At 47.4% G+C, this 21,144-nt stretch overlaps 1 protein-coding gene across 1 annotated transcript in view; it reads left to right on the top strand.

Moving 5' to 3' along the window:
* The window catches only part of LOC8051224 (fibroblast growth factor receptor 4), a 68,398-nt gene that overhangs the window by 37,835 nt on the left and 9,419 nt on the right, over positions 1–21,144 (top strand). The window contains exons 2-7 of the mRNA XM_029976076.4: positions 10,078–10,181; positions 12,529–12,804; positions 12,877–12,990; positions 17,030–17,181; positions 17,264–17,387; positions 17,478–17,674. Coding sequence (XP_029831936.2) covers positions 10,109–10,181; positions 12,529–12,804; positions 12,877–12,990; positions 17,030–17,181; positions 17,264–17,387; positions 17,478–17,674 — 936 coding nt within the window. The 5' untranslated portion in view covers positions 10,078–10,108. The remainder of the gene's footprint in view (positions 1–10,077; positions 10,182–12,528; positions 12,805–12,876; positions 12,991–17,029; positions 17,182–17,263; positions 17,388–17,477; positions 17,675–21,144) is intronic.

Consider the following 21,144-nt stretch of genomic DNA (forward strand, 5'->3'; position numbering starts at 1 on the left):
GAAACGATGAGGTTTTGCAGCGGGGCCAAAGAAACCTTGACTGTCTTACTGTAGCCTTTAATGCGTAGATTAGCCATTTTAATAAGTTGTATCGCTCGACTATCAAGCCGCCCGTAAAAGTTGGTATCGCCAGCTCGACATTGGTGGACAGAACGTCGAAATGTAGTTTCGGGGAGTTACATATGGGACAAGGGGTGTACCCCTGTACACCCCCTATTTCTTATACTGTTCTGGGAATATCGAGATTATTGGAATATCTTTAAAAAGTTCACACAGCCAAGCTTGCGAAACTTGGCGAATCTTAGCCAATTGGACATGATTCGACATATTATAACAAATACATTTAAACATACTATTAAGGGTGGCAATCTTACGTAGCATCATTAATTGTACACTCTAAAAAAAGCCCGTGCGTCTGCTTTCCCGCACAACACTTGGAGAGCCAATCACCACAACTTACGGAGGCAGCTCAGCGAGTGACGATGCCGAAACATATGTTTAGACCAAAAAACGCAGTCTGAGTTGTGACATTAAGCATTATAAAACGTCACGCTTGCATTGCTTAATGTCACAACTCAGTCTGCATATTTTGGTCTAAACATATGTTTCGGCATCGTCATTCGCTGAGCTGCCTCCGTAAGTTGCGGTGATTGGCTTTCCAAGGTGGTGTGCGTGAAAGTAGACGCACATACTTTTTTTAGAGCGTATGCAGCTAAGAAGTGATGCAGTAAGCTGGAGTCAGATGTACAACTAAACGACTGGCCGGAGAAGCCGCCGAATGGCAGCATGCAAAACCACCAACGGATGAGCTCGCAACATCAGAAATGGGAGCATTTAATGAACGTATTAGAAGACAAGGATGCCCCTTGTCTGCCACTTTAAAAGAGCCGATGGAATGAATGTTATTCGGTGTAGCGGGGCTTAGCAGGGGCTTCAAGAGCCGAACACGAACGGAATCATCTTCCAAGAAAATATGTTCACTGAACCCGCGAGTGTAAGGACAATTGAATTCGGTCCCTAACTGAATCGCTCTTTTGTTGACCGGGAACCGAGTAGATACTGTTGACGTACTGAATTAGAATGCCGTTCAACTTCCAATTTCACAAAAGCAGTGCCGCTTGAGAAACTCGTCTGGTAGTTCTGGGAAAATGTATTCTGAAAGACGCGCATCGCGCCGAGCGGAAATTGGTTACCCTGGGAAAATTCTATCCCACGTACACATACTTCAATATTTGGGAAGCACATACTATTTTCGTTTCCTTTTAATGTGTTTTACAATACACGATGAGTTACGTACAACCAATAAAATTTGCCGTGTTCCTTTCCTTTGCTGTTCTCGTTACTTTTGTTTGCGCTCGTCCAACCTTCGTATACGCCCCAACTGGCATGGCCGTTTTGATGGTAGTAAGTGAACTATCGTCCGTACTTCTGCCATTCGCTGTACCAGAAGCGCCAAAAAACTTCCACGATTCAGAGCAGGCCTCAGGGATATGTAGGCGTTGCCATGGTTGCCGCGGAAATTAATCCAATTGCCTGCGGCAGGCAGCGAGATGGCCCACATAACTGGACTCAATTGGGGGCACGCGTGGCCTCATCATTGGCTTGACAGATGTTCGACGGGGGGAGGGGGTCTCGATGCAGTGCTCAGATTTTCGGCTACGGCTGCATCGAGGCTCAATCGACGACTATTGCCAAGCCGAATGTCTTCAGTCTGAATACCGTACTTGCTCAAGCATAAAGCGACCTTTTTATGACCAAAGCCTACTCGTCTCCTTTTTCGCACAACATGCAGAAAGGAAATTATTGCAATTTGCGAAAGCATGACTTGAAAATGACGAAACCAACATCACGTTTTTAGACAAGTACGTGTGATATGCTCCTTGTTATGCTCAGTTGTTCAGCGCAGTCTACTGCTATAATTAACCCTCTTCGCGAAGTTTATATGATCGGTGACAGGTTAAGAACCCAGAACCCATGTCGCTCTTTCAGTGCGAGCAAATTCCTGCCTTTGATAACACGTCGTCGCACTCGCACGCGCAGCCAGAGCCCGGCGGAAGGCGAGGAGCTCGAGCTGGATTTAATGTACGTCAAATAAAGTAACAAATAAGATGAAGTTGTTTCTTTACAACGTCTCCTTACAACATGTCATATCCCTTACCCCACCACAGTATATAGCTAGTCAAGAGAATACCGTATTTCCAGGCTAATTTTTCCTACTTCTTTTTTTTTTCCTACTCCCAGCAATTCCGCCCCCCCCCCCCCCCCCCTCCGCACACACACACACTGTTTAAAAAAAATGCCATGAAAGTTACACTAATGCGGTTTGTGCAGGTTAGTTTTACGTCCAGGGGGACATAGCATAGAGGGCTAATCGTAACGATCAGTCGGCTAATTAACTAAAATGTGTTGAATTACGTTTTAATTATTTAAAATAAGCATATAGTTTTAATTAGAAACTTGCTGAGCCCCGTCGAAAACCACTAAACCAGTCAATATGAGAAATACCTGAAACACGTGGGAAGCACAGTGGAGCGCTAAAGTTACCCCTTGTGCAGCAGGAGCAAGGCTACCGGTGCAGTAAGGCGCACGCGCGGTTTCAATGCGAACGCATTAACTGTCCCATGGAGCAAGCCGACGTCATCAGCTTTGAAGCAGCGCCAAACAGCACCTTAAATCCTTTCTCCAAGTGAAGCCAGCTCACACCTATGAAACCACGCGAAAAGCCTAAACAACGGCACCTAAAGTTTCCCCGATCCCGAGGGAGCGGAGTAAAGCTGATGTATTTCGGCTTCGGTCCCATTGACTGGGGCGCGTCGACGAGGGTCCCATTGGCCGCTGCGCGTAGGTTTCAACGACCGCCACCCCATGGCGCTGCGTGTCCGCGCCGCGAGCGCGCCGGTAACACGAAACGTCCAAGGTGAGAGCGGCAAGAAGAGCTGGGAGAGCGTACGATCGGCCGACGCAAATACGGCCGACGAGGAAGAACGACAAGCGCGCTTTCGCATTCACAACTCATAAGGAGCGCTTAGGTGTACCTCGAGCCTTCTTCCGTTTCTTATCATCCGCGTTTTCTCACTTTGCGCCTTTTGCACGAGGGGTAACTTTAGCGCACCGTTTCCAACACGCTCAAGGTCTTTCTAAAAATTACTGATTTAGTAGTTTTTGATGATGCTCAGCAAGTTTGTAATTGAAACCATGCGTCTATTATCACTACCTTATTTACTCGAGTAATAGCCGCACTGTTTATGAAGAAAACCTGAGGGTTCGCTTTTCGGCGGAGCACGCAGATTGTAAATCACCGCGATGGACAGCATGATTCCAGCTGTTTACTGGACAGAGATAACGTGTTCGTGCGAAGATACCATCTGTGAAGATTGCATTTGTATGGAGCATCGTGTTCTCGATCTGGTTATTCCCTATGCTATTTCTGCGCAACGCAATGATTGGCTGCAGGCACGTAGCCAGGGGGGAGGCCCATGGGGCCCGGGCCTCCCCCGAAATCTTGAATTTTGCTGGGACCCTCCTCTCCACCCTCCCGCTCATATAGTATTTTGTCATGGCGCCCCCCCCCCCCCCCCCCTCCCGAAACAAAATCCTGGCTACATGCCTGATTGGCTGTATATGTGTTCTGTTCTTATCCCACAAACGACCACCGGGGGCGAATCATACATACCCCAACATACTTTGTCCGCAGACGATGGTCGGTGGTGAGTCATAGATACTCCAGCATACGTGGTCCGCAGGCGAACGTCAGGAGCGAATCATACTTAGCCCAACATAATTATCTCACAAGCGACCACCGGGGGTGAATCACACATACTCCAGCATACTTAGTCCCCAGACGATCGGTGGCGAGTCATACATACTCCAGCATACTTGGTCCAGAGGCGACCGTCGGGAGCGAATCATACTTATCCCACAAGCGACCACCGAGGGCGAATCCTCCAGCATACTTGGTCCGCAGACGATGGTCGGTGATGAGTCATAGATACCAGCATATTTGGTCCGCAGGCAGTCGTCGGGAGCGAATCATACTTAGCCCAACATATATACTTATCCCACAAGCGACCACCGGGGACGAATCTCATACATACTCGAGCATACTTAGTCTGCAGACGATGCTCGGTGGTGAGCCATAGATACTTTAGCAAACTTGGTCCGTGGGCGACCGTTGGCGCGGGCAGCTTGCCCCCTCATTACGAAGCGTATGTCCCCTTGTGGACTAATGACATCACGGAATGGATCTTAAGGTACCAAGGGATAGCGCAGCTGGCGTATGACGTCATAACCTTGACAGCAGTCAATAGATAGCGTAAAGGGTGCGATAAACCTATTAATCTCGCGATTACTTCATTTACCACAAAGGGTTCCTTGCAATCCAAGAGCGCCAAGAATTCAAGGCCCTCACGCACTCACCAAAGAGGCAGAAAGAAAACTTATCATTAAAGCCCGCTCGTGACACGCTCCACTCTTGAATACGTTTAAACTTGTCCCAATCATTCTGATGAATCCGTAGATCACAAGAGTGTGTCGTGCGTGCGGCCCATCCGAAAACCCAAAGCTTCCCATAACCAAGGTTAGCAAATCATAACGCAAGCATAATGCACACATGACACATTCTGTGCCCCGAGGGTTGATCAGAATGATGAAGACAAGTTAAACGTTACTTACTACACTCGGCCGCTTAATTCTTTAGCCAGCATGGGTCCGAAAACTTTGTTGAACTGCGATTGATTCTTACAGCGTCATTTGCGGACAATCATAAACTACCTATCAAGTCGACATCATGCATTAATATGTGCTGGCTGAGGCTCTACACTCTAAAAAAAAAGTCTGTACGTCTACTTTCACGCACACCACTCGGAGAGCCAATCGCCGCAAGTTACGGAGGCAGCTCAGCAAATGATGTTGCCGAAACATATGTTTAGACCAAAAAACGCAGTCTGAGTTGTAACATTAAGCAATGCGAAACGTCACGCTTGCATTGCTTAATGTCACAACTCAGACTGCGTTTTTTTGGTCTAAACATATGTTTCGGCAACGTCATTTGTTGAGCTGCCCCCGTAAGTTGCGGCGATTGGCTCTCCGAGTGTTGTCCGGGAAAGCAGACTCACGGGCTTTTTTTAGAGTGTACACATCTCTTAAGATAATACGCACGTACGTCGGACATTTTTTTAAATAATGTCTTTAAGAAACAGTGCGTTCAGACGCGGAAGATTATCATCAAATATGCAATTTTTGTTTTCTTTAGAGACCCCAATACGCAATAACTTCAACTGCAGAATAATCAATACTTCTACGCGCGTCAGAATCAGCAGTTTGTGCCACAGGTAGGACGCACCTATGTTCTTTAACAACATTACGCTATAACTCCATTCTACGTGGGTAACAAACTGACTGTTCCCTTTGCTAGAGCCCGATGCCACGATCCGATCGAGAGAACACGATGCCCGAGCAGCAACGACGCCCAATTCAGCTTCATTCCCAGACCCAATTGAGAGACCCGCCTCGTTCCGTGCCTCCGATAAATGGGGGCAGAGAAGTGGCGTTCCCGTGTTCCAATACGAGAAACCTCAATCTTCCCTCCTATAACAGAAAAACAGCATGCGCTCCAAAGCGGAGAGCTCTTGAGACAGCTCCACAGTAGAGCTCCCCAAGACACGTAGACATACAGACACTCCGAAAAACAATCCCCGGGGCCTTACGCACGTTCGGTTTGGCAACCCTGCTTTGACCGCGACATCGCTGTCTCGTCGGAGTCTCCGCGTCGTCGTGCGTCCCCTCACCTCCGTCACCCGGCGCGAGCTGTCGCCCTGGCTCCTTATCCACTCGACGCATTCCAAAATAAGAAGTGCTGCGCCCCCGCAGCATCTCGCTCGGCCGATGGATGCTCCGGTCGCGCTGACGACGTTCCCCGCTGGCAGACAGGACGACGGGCCGGGAAAGCTTTCGCCAGTCAGCGGCTGAGTGGCGGTACGGGAGGCGCGCTGGTTCACCGTCCACCCTAATCCCCCCAAGCCAGCGGCGCGTCCTAAGCGCTCACGCAGCGGCCCATCAAGGCTGCAGCCGCTGCTCTTTATTTTCTTATGTTTCGACCAGTCGCGTTTGTTTATTTCGGTGTGACGCGGGGCAATTCCTCTGCCTCCTAGCCCTCGGGTTGGTGTAAATATGGCTCCGTCTGGCAAAGGTGTGGTGTGGCGTTCTGAATGCACGATTAGCAGGTTACACGACTCTGCAATGTCATTTCGGTGCGTCCTGTCGTCTAAAGAACACAAGATATGCGTCCAGGATGCACACGCGTGCTTGTTGCTAACTTCGCAGTTTGCGAGCTTGCCAAGTAAAATCATTAGACAGTTTTAGTGGACCGTACGCTATAGCTTTGCGTACGCAAGGAGATTGCGGGTCGTGAGTGCGCATGCGCAGAACGCAATAGAAGGGCTAACGTATTGCGTACGCACGCAACGCTGTTGATTTTGCGTTGCTGGCTAGCGGGCCTTGCGGGACGCTCTCGAGAGATCTCGGACCCAACGAGAGCGCCAGTTTCAAGATGGCGGTTGCCTCGACTGGCGCAGCAAGGGCGACGTGGTGTTTTCGAAGTTCTGTGTTACGTGAAATTGCGTGGTGTTCAGCTCGGCGATTCTTTCTGGGACCTACCGCGGTCGAATCAGATCGCCCTGCAGCTGAAGGAGTGCACAGTGGAAATGTTCGCCGCTCGCAGTGTGCGTCGACGCTGCGATCTGCTCAACGCTAAGCCTATTCCCACAGTTCATCGCCGACGGACGGACTCTAAAAGAAATCGCCGAAGTTCTCGCTATGCACTGGACATCAGGGTCATGAATTTCATTCCGCGATAGCATTGATAAAAGGTGCCGTTCCCACGGGACGACTGACGGAGGCTCCGTGATCGAATTTGGCTACGCACTCGTACTCGTAGCCTCTGTACCCCGCAGAAAAGCGCGCTTGACGAGGGAGCTGTGGCTTGGTTTAATCTGAAATAAAATGATTGGACACTTTTTCTTTTTCGATATTTCTTTCCAGGAGCATGGTTGCGCTATAAGAACGCGGGATTCATGTGCGGTGTTCACTCGAAAACGTAACGCACAACTAAATTCGGTCCGAGCAGGTCATTTTTAGCGTACGCTATACTATTGCGTATTGCGTACGCAAGATCCAGCAACGCTATACTAAAACAGCAGAGATCACCACCTGCATACGTTTATCTACAAACTTCGAGGTATACTTGCCATGTTGTTGGCGAGGAGATCGAACTACGGGGTGCGCTACGTGCAGCTTGTTATCCCCAGAGTTAAGGGGATCGGTGGCCGAGTGTGGGTGTGCGTGTGTGTGTGTGTGTGGGGGGGGGGGGGGGGGGTGCACTAGAGCACTACCGAGACACCGCGGATTACTGGGAGGAAATCGAACAGACCCGAGCAAAAAGATTAAAGGGGGAGGGATGTGACCTGTCAATGTTTGGCCGTTCAACAGTTTTTTAGTATGTTTATTGTCGCGAAAATTTGGTACGTCTCCCAGATGGTGTGGATGACGAGGGCCAGCATCCAGAAGTTGCATAGAGTGTTTGCGGTCTTTGTATGGGGCTCGGGATGGGAACGCATGAGCCGTACAAATTTGTCACGTGCCGTCCAAAGTGGTGGACTTGGTTTACCTCACTTGTTTCTCCGTCAGGTGGTATCCAGATTTGTTTTTCTGAGGGATCAGAAGGAACCTTTGGTGCGAACTGTACTTCAAATTAACTGCGAGACGCACTGCCTGATTTTTTTGTCCCTTCTGCTGATGTAAAGTTTTCGAGAGTTCGTGGTTTTCTGTATGAAGTGGTGCACGCCTTCCGGTTTTTGAAAGTGCGATTCTCCATGGCATATTTAAGTGAGGCTCCAAGGAGGTGTTTGTATAAAGACTTAATAGATTTAGTGTTTCCGGTACCCTTGTATCGCTTTCTGTTTGCTGTAGACACGGGAAGAGATGTTTTAAAAAGAGTCAAGCAGATGCCGGTGTAACCTGTCAAATCATTATTTTTTCAACTCCAAAGTGATACACTCCCTGTGAAACCCTGGCTGCAAGAAAGAGACAGTTTTGTGCCCTGTTCAATTGGTTGCGTCTTATGCAAAAAGCCAGAAGCTATAGCCCATATATTTCTAGATTGCTAGGACGCAGTATTTCATTGGGATATTCTACAGCGTACTTTAAAAAAACGAATGCCAATAACAGCTCTCGGCATACGTTTCCTCACGACAGATAACGAGGAGGGCGTGCCCTACGACATGTTTATGATGCCGAGTTTCCACAGTATGTGGAGGTCCAGGATGACTGTTCGACATGCCGATTTGTACGCTCGACCGGTCAGAGACTACTTTATTGAGAGCGTGTGTTATTTATGAGAAGTTATAAAGTCGCAGAGCGAACCGCCAAAATGGCCGTATGTGTATAGACAAACTTGCTGATTTGAAACCAATTTAGAGCCTGATATACTTGCAAATGGCGACTGGTCTATGTAAGAGAGAAGTGTAGTGTTTGAGTGCATCTGTGTCGTGTATCCAACAGGAAATAAAGAAAAAAAATCGGTGGCCGAGTGGGCTAGCGCACACCAGCTCGGAGCACGTGGAGCAAAAGCTCGCGCTGAAGAACCCAGGGATCATGAGTTCAATAGAACTATTGCTATATTACCCAAGAATCAACGAGAATGCAGGGATTGATTTTCCACACGCCGCACGTTCTGGCATTAGCAATGGTTACTTTTCTAAAGCAAATATCTAAAACAAATGGCATCTTGCACGAGCGGTCGTCAACGCTTTATTTTGGTTATTTACTTGGAATCGCAATAGGTCGATTCCCACGCCTGCCCGTTTCGATCTGGATGAGCATCGTACCGGCGTGCGGTCGTGTATGACTACTGCGTGGTGCACGTTAAAGAGCCCAGGCTAGCGATTGTACTGCACTGACTGAATTGCTCATCTTCAGCTCAGAGACTCGTCGCCACTTCGAAACTGCTGACCAACTACACGCTGCATAAACATCCGAACAACCCCAATTATATTCCCAAAGTCAAAAAGTCAAATTGGACGTTTAGTGTTTATACAGTGTAAGGTTGGTCTGCCAGGATGAGGCGACACTGGTTTACACTGTAGATGAGCAATTTTGCCAGTGCAGTACGACCGCTAACCTGGGGTCTTTAACGTGCTCACGCAGTAGTGATACACGACCGCACGCCGGTACGATGCTCATCCAGATCGAAACGGGCAGGGGTGGGGCTCGAACCCAGGATCCCTGGGTTCTGCAGCGCGAGCTTTCGCTCCACGCGCGTCGAGCTGGGTGTGCGCTTCAGCCCACTCGAGTTATGTGCTTACCAAGACAAGCAACCTGCACTGTATTCTTTATCTTTCTCGACTGAGCGCGGGGCAAAAATTGGACACTACTCGTGCCCAATTTTCTTTGCGTCCAGGTTCGGCTTCACTGATTGAACACAAGTCCCAGCTGACCGCTGCCGAAACGTTCGGCTAGCTGGGTCGAGCACACGGTGGAAGAAACATATTCTTCCACCGTGGTCGAGCGCAGCGCCATAACACAAACAGAAAATGCATGCAGTTCTTTTTCCCCTATCGGTGTGGTTCTCAATTTAGTCACTAGGGGCGCGACGGTTGGTTCTCCTTCCCAATACACGTCAAAATCGGGAACCATACCAGCGAACAGGTAAGGCCCTAGTAAGGCCCGTTCACACAGGCAGCGGAGCGCTACAAGCATAGCGCTGACCTCGCGCTAAGCTCGTGTTGACGGGAGCGTTCACCAGCTTTGTATCGCACCGTCAAAACTATTTCTCATGGAAGACAATAAGTAGCGGACGACACGTGAGCAGCGCTACATCAGCGCACCGCTGCATTTGAGAACCGGCCTGCACTCGGGCTCGGTTTCCCGGCAGCGCAAGGGTTTCCACAGACCGGGCTCTGCAGGGAAGCGCACCCCTGTGGGAGCACTCTAGTTTTGTTTTTGGAACAGTGCATTAATTGTAGAGACCTAAAGAATATTGATACAGTAATTTCGTCTAATGTTTTCTTTTTTCTTTTCTAGGCGCAGCGGGCATGACCAGGTAAAAGAGGTCATGCTCAAGTGGAACATGCGGCACTCCAGGACACTAGCATTCCTCGGGTTGTTTTACCTGACAGCGGCGCAAGGTAAGCGAACCTGCACGCTACAAGAAGTGCGTTCTTGAAAGGCTCTTCGACGCCCCAAAAACTCTTTCAGCTCGTGAAGAAAGGTTTCGCCTCTAGCACTATTGCTCCCTGGCGCACTAAAAAGACAACTGGGCGATGAAGAACTCTTTGGCATCAAAAAAGAAGGTTAAAAGAACCCCTAAGAGCTCTTCTACGCCTACACTATATATATATATATATATATATATATATATATATATATATATATATATATATATATATATATATATATATATATATATATATATATATATATATATATATATATATATATATATAGTATAGGCGCTGCGGCGCTGACAGCGCAGTTAACTTGCTCACTCCTTTCTCTCAATTCCTCACCAATGAGTGGGCATCACTCTTTACTCCCTGCAATGTGATGCCGTATAGACGCTATAGTTGACTAACACACAATATATGTCGCGCGGCGTAAATATTAAGTTGTTTTCTTTTTTTTCTTTTTACACGTATAATTTTTTTTTATGACAATCTTTGAGTCGCTTAAATTTCGTTTTTTAGGTTGAGTGTCCTTTTAAGCGTGAGTGTGACCTTACATGCTCACGTCTATCTCCGTCCCTGTCTTCCACGTGTTTGGACTGGTAACGACACCCAGACCCAGTCGGCCGTGGCAGGTGTTAACTGTGGCGTTCACACCCCCTCTGCAAAAAACGCAAGCAGCGTTAAATTTTGTCGAACAGCTCGCGCTTCGCAATATATTTTTTTTTTGTGAATGTATTTACGGGCTTCCTTCAGACTGACTAAGCAGAAAGTAATCAGCGTCGGGCCATACTGAAAACGCGATCTCGCCTCGCATCTCTTACCCGCCGACGCTTGTCTCACCGTACACGTGTTTTCTAAGGCGATGGACGCGCGCGGGTAACTCGGGACGGGCGAGGCGCGGTAGTCCCAGACAGGCGGACAGGCGACACGACAGCCAGGAGCGGGCACCCGCGTAAAAGTAATCCGCTTTGGCTTGCCCGCCCAGTGGCCAAAATTAACCTCGAAGCGGCCCGAGAAAAGCCGTCGAAACGGCTTCTCTCTCGAGGCCGGGGACCGGCGCGTTTGGCACGACATAAATCCCCGAGGACTACCAGGAGTAGCGCCGGGTTCGCCGAATATTTGACGGGCCCTTTTCAGCCGGGGATTACGACGTGCGGGAGCCAAGATGGCTTGAACCGAAGAGGCAGCAATGCCGCATTGCGCAGCACGCGACGTTTCATATCGGGGATGATGATCCGATATGAGGTAACGCTTTTTGTGTTCCCTTTTGCAAGGCGCTAGACGGAAAATTGGTGGTAATAGAAAGTTTCACACATCGCTTGCTGGCAGCATTGGCGTCGCTTCGAAACTGAAGCCATTGCTCTTCGTGTTTCTTGACGCGTATATAGGAGGGCACTTGAGGGCGAACCCTCACGTACGGAAAATGTCAACATTGCAATTTAAAAGTTGTTTTTTGTTTCCCAAACGTCTAAATCTAAAGTCGCTTAAATATTCTTACCTCAAAGGGACACTGCCATCCCCCCAAAAGTGTTTTTTTTTTTTTTTTTTTTTTGCCAGGCGATTCATTATGGTGTCAGAAGACTACCGAGTCAATATTTTGTTACAGCGTCACGAACATGTTTAATAAGGTAAAAAAAAAAAAAAAAAAAAAAACAAAAAAAAAAACGCAACTGCTCAAAACCGATACCGAAACTGAACTGGGGAGGAAGAAGAAATATAGAGGAGGATAAAGGTGCCGGAAATCACGCGGTTGTGTCGCTTTTTTTTTTTTTTTTCAGTCAACGTATTTGCAACGTTTTAGAAGCCGCAAAAAATAGGTCTCTTATTTTGTCTATTTTAGAATTGAGTGTATGGCTTCGATGACCCACGAATCTGAATATCTTTGGTAGTTGTGACTAAACCATAGAAAACGGTTCGTGACCCCGGAAAAGAGAGTGAGCGCGACTCAAAACGGCCAGTTCTCCATTGGCAGTTTTCGGGTCGGAAAGAAAACGAATTTCGAGCCGTAAATTGTTGTCTGGGTAGTTGGGCTCTCATATGTCATCTTCAAATAAAAACCTTAACGAGCACAAATACCCTGTCACTGTTCCTTTAAGGCCCAAACACATGGGACGTTTTCCACGGGCCTCGTCCGCGTCAGCGGGCAGTTCCTTTGTGAGGAACTGTTCCGGAGAAAAGCAGTTCCTCCGTGAGGAAAGAGAAATTCCTTCTGAAAGGAATTATATAGCCATACAGCCCCCCCCCCCCTCCCCCTCTATGGAAATATCATATAAAAAAGAAACATCGTATCGAATTCCTTTGCCCACAGAGCCACCGGTGTTCAAGAAGGATGGAGACAAGCTGACCATCTACGAGGTCGCTGCAGGCGACACTGTGAGGCTGAGGTGCCCGGCGCACGGAGAGCCCAAGCCTTTCCTTGTGTGGTACCACGGAGAGGACCTCCTGTCAAGCCCAAGGGAAAACATCAAACTCGCGAAGACAACAATGGTCATACACAACGTGCAACCCCAGGACGGAGGCCTCTACTTCTGTAAAGCGTACAACGATTATGGAGCGATCTGGAAAAACTTCACGGTGCGAATTGGTATGTTTTACTTTTTATATGGCGTTCGGCGTATTACTAAAGCGATATTTCTCTTATTATTTTCTTTTAAAGACGTCCCACCAAGAGACCAAGAGAGTGATCTCAAGAATTTCCTCCACGTCGACAATATGACGGAAAGTACTGAGCCCTCCGATGAGGAGAGCTACCAAGTGCCATCGAAATTAGGTGAGCGCTCCCTCGCTGCTACGGTTCTCCAACATGAAAGACGCGAAATCAAGCATAAAGTGGTTCGCCATCTATAAACCCAAAACTAACACACAAGCGCAAAGAAAAAAAAAAAGAATGGAGGCATGCACAAATTGATCTTTTTGGTTCTTTCATGTTTGTGTGTACCCGTTTACAAAGTGGTACATTCTATATTCTAGTGCGCGCCGCATTCTCCGGAAACCTTGCACAAACTTTCCTCTTTCCTTTGAAGCATTTTTACTTATGTGATTAATCCGAGTAATTTTGAAGCACCCTTTGGAACTGCAAAGTGAACCCTTTAAGAACCAGCAAAATTTTAACTTTCATTCATTCCACTGCATGTTTTGCGTTAGACCCTTTGACCTAACCGACAAGAATACTGTGACCAGGACCGTCCGTTTTGAAAAAGCCGCATGGTAGCATCATTTTTCAAAACACATGAAGATTGACGAGGGACATAACATGAAAAGGTGTGAGCGGCAATATTAGTTAGGGAACCAAATACTGTTTCACTGAAATAACGCTGAGTTTCAAATTCAATTTTATGTTAAAATTACTAAAGAACGATTAAATTGAGCAACTCTTAATACAATTAGAAAACAAAACGTTAGCCATTATATTATGCACATTAGTGGCATTTTGCATGGATACAGTTTTATAAAAACATAAATTAAGCGTGCGGGTGACGAACATGCATGCATTCCTAAATAAAAACCCCAGCTGAACTCTTTACGTTTATTCAAAGGCTTCCATTTGTTCGATTGCCAATGCTCACTTTATTTTAATTATACCTCTTATTTATTGACTGCTCTTGAACAGTCACAGGCTTACGTAATAGTTGGAAATAAACAGGAAATTCGCCTTAAAAATTAAACCTAAAGTGCAGCCCAGCAACATCCAATCCAGGGGATTCAGGAAACCTTTCTCGCTACCCAAATATTCTTTCTCAAATCTCAGATATGAAAAACAAATCACCAACAATGACGCACACAGCTTATCAGGTGATTGCCGCCCAACATGCATTCTTGCATAATTAATAGGTGCGGGTTACAACAAGAGTAAAACTTATCTCGATCATTCTGATAAACCCTGGGGACACACAATGTGTCGTGCGCGAATTATGCGTGCGTTATGATCAATTTATCCCATACGCTTGGATGTGGGGGGCTTTGGTGGGTTTTGAATGCGCTGCCCACAAGGCACGCTCTTGTGTTCCCCGGGTTCATCCGAATGATCAAGACAAGTGGAGCGTGTCAGGAGCAAGGCGTTACAAGAAGTATTTTTATATGGGTTCCCTGCTTATTTTGTGAGTGAGTGATAGGGTCTTGAATTCCTAGTGCTAATAGATTGCAAGGGACCCTTTTTGGTCACTAAAGTAATCGTGAGGGGGGGAGGTTTATCGCTTCCTTTACGCTATTTATTGACTGCTGGCTGAAGTTGGGACGTCATACGCCCGCTGCACTATCCCTTGGTACGTTTGATCCACCCCGTGATGTTGTGAGTACAGGTGAGGAGCTACGCTTTGTGATTCGGTAGCCAGCTGTGCGCCGACAGTCGCCCGCAGAGTGAGAATGCTGGACTATGTATAACTCGCCACCGACGATCGCCTGCGGACTAGCTATGCTGGAATGTGGACTAAGCTGGAGTCCGTCCCCGCCGGTCGCCTGCGGTACAAGTATGCAGGATTCAGTACGGCTCGCCGACGACGCGGTCATTTGCGGACTAAGTATGCTAGACTGAGTATGATTCGCCGCCGAAGGTCGTCTACAGACTAGTATGCTGAACTGAGTAAAACTCGCCACCGATGGTTACTTCAGTACTGAGTATGCTAGACTAAGTACCACTCGCTGCGGACAGTCGCGAGGTATACCGCAGGCGACTGTTTGCAATTCACCAATTGGCTCAGGGGGAATCGGGACCATAACCGTGCAATTCGAAGTTCGACGCCTTTGCTCGGCGCCACGAAAGGAAGAGAAAGAGAGCGCGAACAGCATGACCAAGTACGACCTAAGGGACCCTGCGAGAACAAGCGAACTACGGCCCGCGCTGCGGGCTCCCGAATGACGAAGTGCAGCTCCCCACGTGCTCACGATTTCACGTGGCGGTTTCATAACGCATCAACGGCGCAGTGGGCGCACGACGTCGCGACTTAATATAGCAGCCAATACATAGATTGTAGGGTGCGATAAACCTTCCCTCGTGATTACTTCGGTTACCGCTAGGGGCTCCTCGCAATCCAAGAGCATAAAACCTGGAAACAGAGAGTTTCCAACTTCTCGATTGAGGTCACGGGATTTATGAGCCGCGTTTGCAGTACGAGCTGCGAGGAAGCTCCAAAAGCGTTGATCGTCTGCTACCGTCTCCGGCTTTCCGTCTGCTTCCCTTCTAGACACGCAAAAAATGAGCGCATGCGCGCTTGCGACCAATCTCCGCAGGAGGCGCCCAGCATTCAATTGCCAACGCTCCCCATGGTTTTAGATAGACCCTCTCTACAATCTAGGCTCTCCAGAAGAGCACTGAGGACTCAAGGCACTACACGCACCCTCGAAAGAATCAAAGCCCAAATGCTTTACTCGAATACATTCAGCGCGCTTTCAGCGCACACACATTTGTTTAGTACAAATGACATTTGTGGAGATTATGAATGATTGGCGTATAACACTTGGCACGAGAGCTTCTTTCCCGAACTTGATCTTGAAAACCCCAGAATCCGGGGAAGCATGTTACATGTTGCTTTTTTCCTTTTAAACGTTCTAAAATAATTTAAAATAAAAATTAGTGAGGTCGGTGGTGAACTTTATCAATTAAAATCAAAGAACTAATGAAGCCAGGTCAGCTGCACTGTTTTCTTTTTTCTTTTTTTTTTTCTGCGGAAATAAGCGTTACAGATATTCATTTTCTTTCTTTTCTGCTGTAAGCTTTTTGTAACACTTCTTGGTTTGTCACATCCGCGCTCTCGAGTGCCGCGCGCTAACGTCGCAGCGCTCTCGAGTTACCCGCACTAACGTCGCGCACTCTAACGTCGCGGCGCTCTACTGACGGCGCTCTTGTGTTGTACGCTCTAGTGTTGTACAGCCCATGTCGCCAATCAACGCCAAATGCGCAACGTCACGGCTTTCGTGATTTCGTCGTTTTTCTTTGAGCCCATCCTTCGCGACTAGCACACCGTGACAGCGCGCTTTTACTCTGTGTGAATATGCTTGCATGCCTTTCAACTTTTGACTGCGCTCTGACTCAAATGGAAACCAAGGACAGACCTTTCCAGTACTTATCACAACGGGGGGATGCTGAGTCATTCACTAAGCACTAAGCTGTGGACGCATGCGCAGTGTCTGATATACCGCACAACAGAGCTACAGCGCATGCTCAGATGGCGTTCCACGAGCGATCCAGGCGGCGCCACCGTCGACGCCCGAGTGCAAAAGAGCAAGAAAAAAAGAGAAAAAGTGTACGCGCTAGAGGAGGAAAGAGAAGATGTCGCTACATATCTTATTAGTGGTGGCGCCGCTTGGTTAATGCCTGAGGCTCAGGGAATATCCGTCTCGGTCGCTATTCACTCTCATCTGCGTCAAAGTTTCTAAACTCACTCGGCAATGTTGAAGCTTTCATTCGAAGACAGATGACAAGCTTTGCAAGCGAGCACCGTAGGTAGGGATTCAATGTTTTTAAGTTCTGTCATTTTACTCAAGGTGTCAAATTAACATTTGGTGTCGCGCTCGCGCATATCCCTCATTTTGGTGAGATGTATCAGATTGTATCAAGGTGAGTAATTTTGTGGAGTTTAAAAAAAATTGACAGATTTTTTTTTTTTTGGGCAAATTCAAGCACGAAGTTTAGTGCGCCAAAATGGAAGGTTGGAAGAAATAGCACAGCAATCACATCACTGCTTTCTTAGATGAGGGGTTTCAAGTTCAGACGGACATTTCCATTCCAGTTTTTTTTTTTTTCTCGTAAGCCGGAGGGACAACAATTTCTGGAAAAAATTGGGCCTAATTTGATTTTATCTGCTTTCTTTTAGAGCCCCCGTCGTTTGTGAAGGTGAATCCAAAACTGGTTGTCAACCCTGCTGGAAGCAATTTGGTGTTGCCGTGCATTGTCAAAGCAAATCCTCCAGCCAACATCACTTGGCTTAAGAACAACCAGCCTCCAACACGTCTCCTCAGAAAACAGGTATGTGGTTTGATATACTTAAATAAAACCACAAATTAAAGAAAGATGGCAATGTTTACACCGCATTCAAACATTTGTGCAGATTGTCTACAAAAAGTACAAACTGTATATGGATGACGTCATGGTGTCGGACGCCGGGAATTATACCTGCATTGTATTCAACTCCCAGGGAAACATCAGTTACACCTACCTGGTAGAAGTCAAAGGTGACCTGGGGCTCAAATGTCTTAGTTCGATTTTTTCTACCATATTTGTGAAGATAGAAGCTGTAACCTATCCAAACTTATGGCTTGCAGAACGAATCCCCCATCGACCGATTTTTTACGACAAGTATCTCCAGAATCAGACAGTCTACATTGGAGAACAGGCACGCTTTGAATGCCGCTTCATCAGTGATCTTCAACCACACATACGCTGGCTGAAACATTATGCAATCAACGGTTCGTTTTTTCATAATGATGAAGAGAGAAGCCCGCGTGTTAAGGTGGTGCAGGTAAGCAGCATTCCTAAATAATGGCAGTTTGATACTTTAGCCTCATGTTCCCAGAAAAAAAAAAAAAGAACGGCCGCTAGATTGTCAGGAAAGTATGTTTTTCGTGTAAGAATCGTTACAATATTAGGCGCTGGAGGAAATCAGTCATTTGCATGAAGTCCTTATTTTGAACTCTTTATGTCCACATTCTATCTATTGAAGAGCACGGCGAAAGAGCTCAAGGAGACTCCTGATTTGGCCACACAGCCATCTCTTTCCACAGGATAAAGTACATCTAGTATAGCCGTGTTCGATTTACTTACACCTCCTGCTCCGGTCCAGAAAAGGGTAGGGCAGTGTACTTCCGGTCGTATCTAAATACACATATCGGAAGTAGACTGCCCTACAGTTTTCTGCACTGGTGCGGGAGGTGTAAGTAGATCGAACGCGGCTTATGTTCACCGTCACCATGGAAACGAGGCGTCTGCTGGAGATACGCACACGCGAACGCAGCGTGCGAAGCATGATGCAAGATATATATAATATACAGGGTGCGGCCGTAAGGACTAACACAATTTGGCACGCTTTCCAAAAATTTGAATTCCAAACGTACATACCTGAAATTGGGCACGCGAACGTAGTTCCAACAAAAGTTTTGTCTTTTTTTTTTTTTTTTTTTTTTTAGGGCTCAATTTTGATGTAGTGTAATATTAAATTCAAGCGAGCTCAGAGGCCAAGCATTTCCTTTGCCCTATACCAGCCTGTTTGTCGTCAGCACACTGGTTTATTAGCTCGTTCTCGGTTGGCTTGCTGAACGCAAAAGAAAAGACGCTAAAAACCAATAACAGAGGCTGGCGATGAGCAAGATAATAACAATAATTTATACTTTTCACAAAATACACGAACAATGACCACTTGGGAGCAAGCTCGCAAACCAGTGTGCACGCGAAGCAAATCCGGTATAGGGCATAGGAAACGCACGGACGCCGTTTTTGCTTTATTTTTTAATATATTGCCACCTCTGACTTGATATCTAAAAAAAAAAAGACAAAAGTTTTTGCGAACTACGTTCGCGTGCCCAATTGTAGGTATTTACGTTTAGAATTCGAGTTTTGCAAGGCGTGCCAAATGTGTTAATCCACATGGCCGTACCATGTAGGTGAGGACAACACGGTGAACGCTTCGACGCGATCGACCAGATAATGTCTCTTGGCACGCGCCCGAGTAGCCTAAGCCGACAACTTCTATGGGCATGTCCAAACCGGAATCGTGAGGCGACACGACTCTGGCAAAAATCGTAAAAGTTGAAGCGTCCGGCAGTCTGACGTCTATTGGAACACCACCGAGCCAAAATCACAGTATCCCTACTCGCTTCCTCCGCTTATTGGTGACCTCTGTGCTCGTCAGACTCGACGTCACACGCCACCGACCAACGCTGTCCATCTTTTCTGCCGGGCCCTCGTGTCCTTGGACGTGTTCCAAAATTTACCCGATCCTACTCCAGGGTAAGGATTTTGTACCTTTGCGTTCGAAAACCTACCCGCGTCTAGCGTCGCTTTATCTGTGTTGTTACGTGACACGACCCGCGGGAGTAGCTCGGATCTGTTTGAGTAAGATTTCGAATACAGCCCTTCCCTTTTCCGTTTTCGGGACCCGAAGAGAAGCGGAGGCCTTGAGCGATTGACCGGCAGCCAACAGAGCTTGCGAGTCGCTGGCCGGAGCCTCGTGATGAGCATGCTTGGCTCCCGTGGAGGACACGGACGAAATTTGACGGAGGGATCTTTCCCCCGGCAAAAAGAACGGACGGAAGCGAACTGCCGTACGACTTATGTCGGAGTCGTGTCGCCTCATGATTACTGTTTGGACAAGCCTATAAATGCCGTAAAAAAAAAGAGAGAGAAAAAAAGGTTTGTTTGGGCGCGCGCGCTTTAACCTCTGGTTCAAGGCCTTCGTAAAAATGTTACTGCCGCCGTTGAGGAACGGAACTATTCAATGACGAAGCGGTGTCTAAGAAATACGCGTAGCGCAAGTGCCAAGTCCTACATGACGTGGCGCACCCGGAAAACGACTCTCAGAACAAACATGTCTCCCATAGAGAAGCATGGGAAACCGTGCCCGCGACAGGCTGCCATCAGCTGCAGATCAGCCGAAGAGTCATCTGCTGGCACCACTTGTAGCCAACGCATGGAGAGGACTCTGTTTGGCAGCTGCGATGCGCGCAGTGTTGACACTTATATACTCGTGCACACTGACACTTCGATCCCACTTTCCCGCGATACCACAAAAATCGGTTTCGGAACGAAACGTGCTGTGATTTACTACAGTGGTGCCCGAAGGTGGTGCAATTATTAATTGCCAGCATGAATACATGAAACCTTTGGAGTCAAAAGAAAGAAAATAGAAACTGGTTTTGCCTATGAAAAAATTATCGCTAAACCTTTTTAGAGCGCAGCTCTTAGGGGCCCGTTTCCGGCTTGAGCGGCGTCGCCGTCGCCGTCGCCGTCGGCGTAACCGCGCGGTGCATTATGGGTAAATTTCCCCGCTAAATCTAGCGGAAAAATTTTCCCCGCTAGATTTAGCGGAAAAAATTCCCCGCTAAATCTAGCGGAAAATTTTCCCCGCTAAATCTAGCGGAAAATATTCCCCGCTAAATCTAGCGAAAAAATTTCCCCGCTAAATCTAGCGGAAAAATTTCCCCGCTAAATCTAGTGGAAAAATTTCCCCGCTAGATTTAGCGGAAAAATTTCCCCGCTAAATCTAGCGGAATTCTCCCCGCTAGATTAGCGGAAAAAAATTCCCCGCTAAATCTAGCGGAAAGATTTTCCCGCTAAATCTAGCGGAAAAATTTCTCCGCTAAATCTAGCGGAAAATTTTTTCCGCTAAATGTAGCGGAAAAATTTTTCCGCTAAATCTAGCGGGAAAAATGCCCCGCTAAATCTAGCAGAAAAATTTCCCCGCTAAATCTAGCGGAAAGAATTCCGCCCTAAATCTAGCGGAAAAATTTCCCCGCTAGATTTAGCGGAAAAAATTCCCCGCTGTCTAGCGGAAAAATTTTCCCGTTAAACCTAGCGGAAAAATTTCCCCGCTAACTCTAGCGGAAAAAATTCCCCGCTTAATCTAGCGGAAAATTTTTTCTGGGGGGTCACGTGATCCCCCAAGGTCACATGACCCCCCCCCCCCCCCCCCCCCGCCCCGAGAACAGGTAACCCTCAGTACTCTTCCCTCCTCCTCCTCAAGAGCTGCGCTCCTATTCGGTGTTACAGGGAGTTGTAAACGGCTCTCATTTTTTTTTGTCAAAATAATCAAAAATCGCTCTGGGCTATTTGGCAGTTTATTACGACTGAAGAATCGGTGAAATGGAAAAAAGGCTCGAGGACACCTAAGCACTTCTTATGAGTTGCGAATGCGAAAACTTGTACATCATACTTCCCCTCCGCGTGTTAGCGCGCTGATGGACACGCAGCGCCATAAGGTGGCCAGTCGTTGAAACT

Source organism: Ixodes scapularis, unplaced genomic scaffold (genome assembly GCF_016920785.2).
Source record: "Ixodes scapularis isolate PalLabHiFi unplaced genomic scaffold, ASM1692078v2 PGA_scaffold9__187_contigs__length_104089568, whole genome shotgun sequence".
In the NCBI taxonomy this organism is placed as follows: Eukaryota; Metazoa; Arthropoda; class Arachnida; order Ixodida; family Ixodidae; genus Ixodes; species Ixodes scapularis.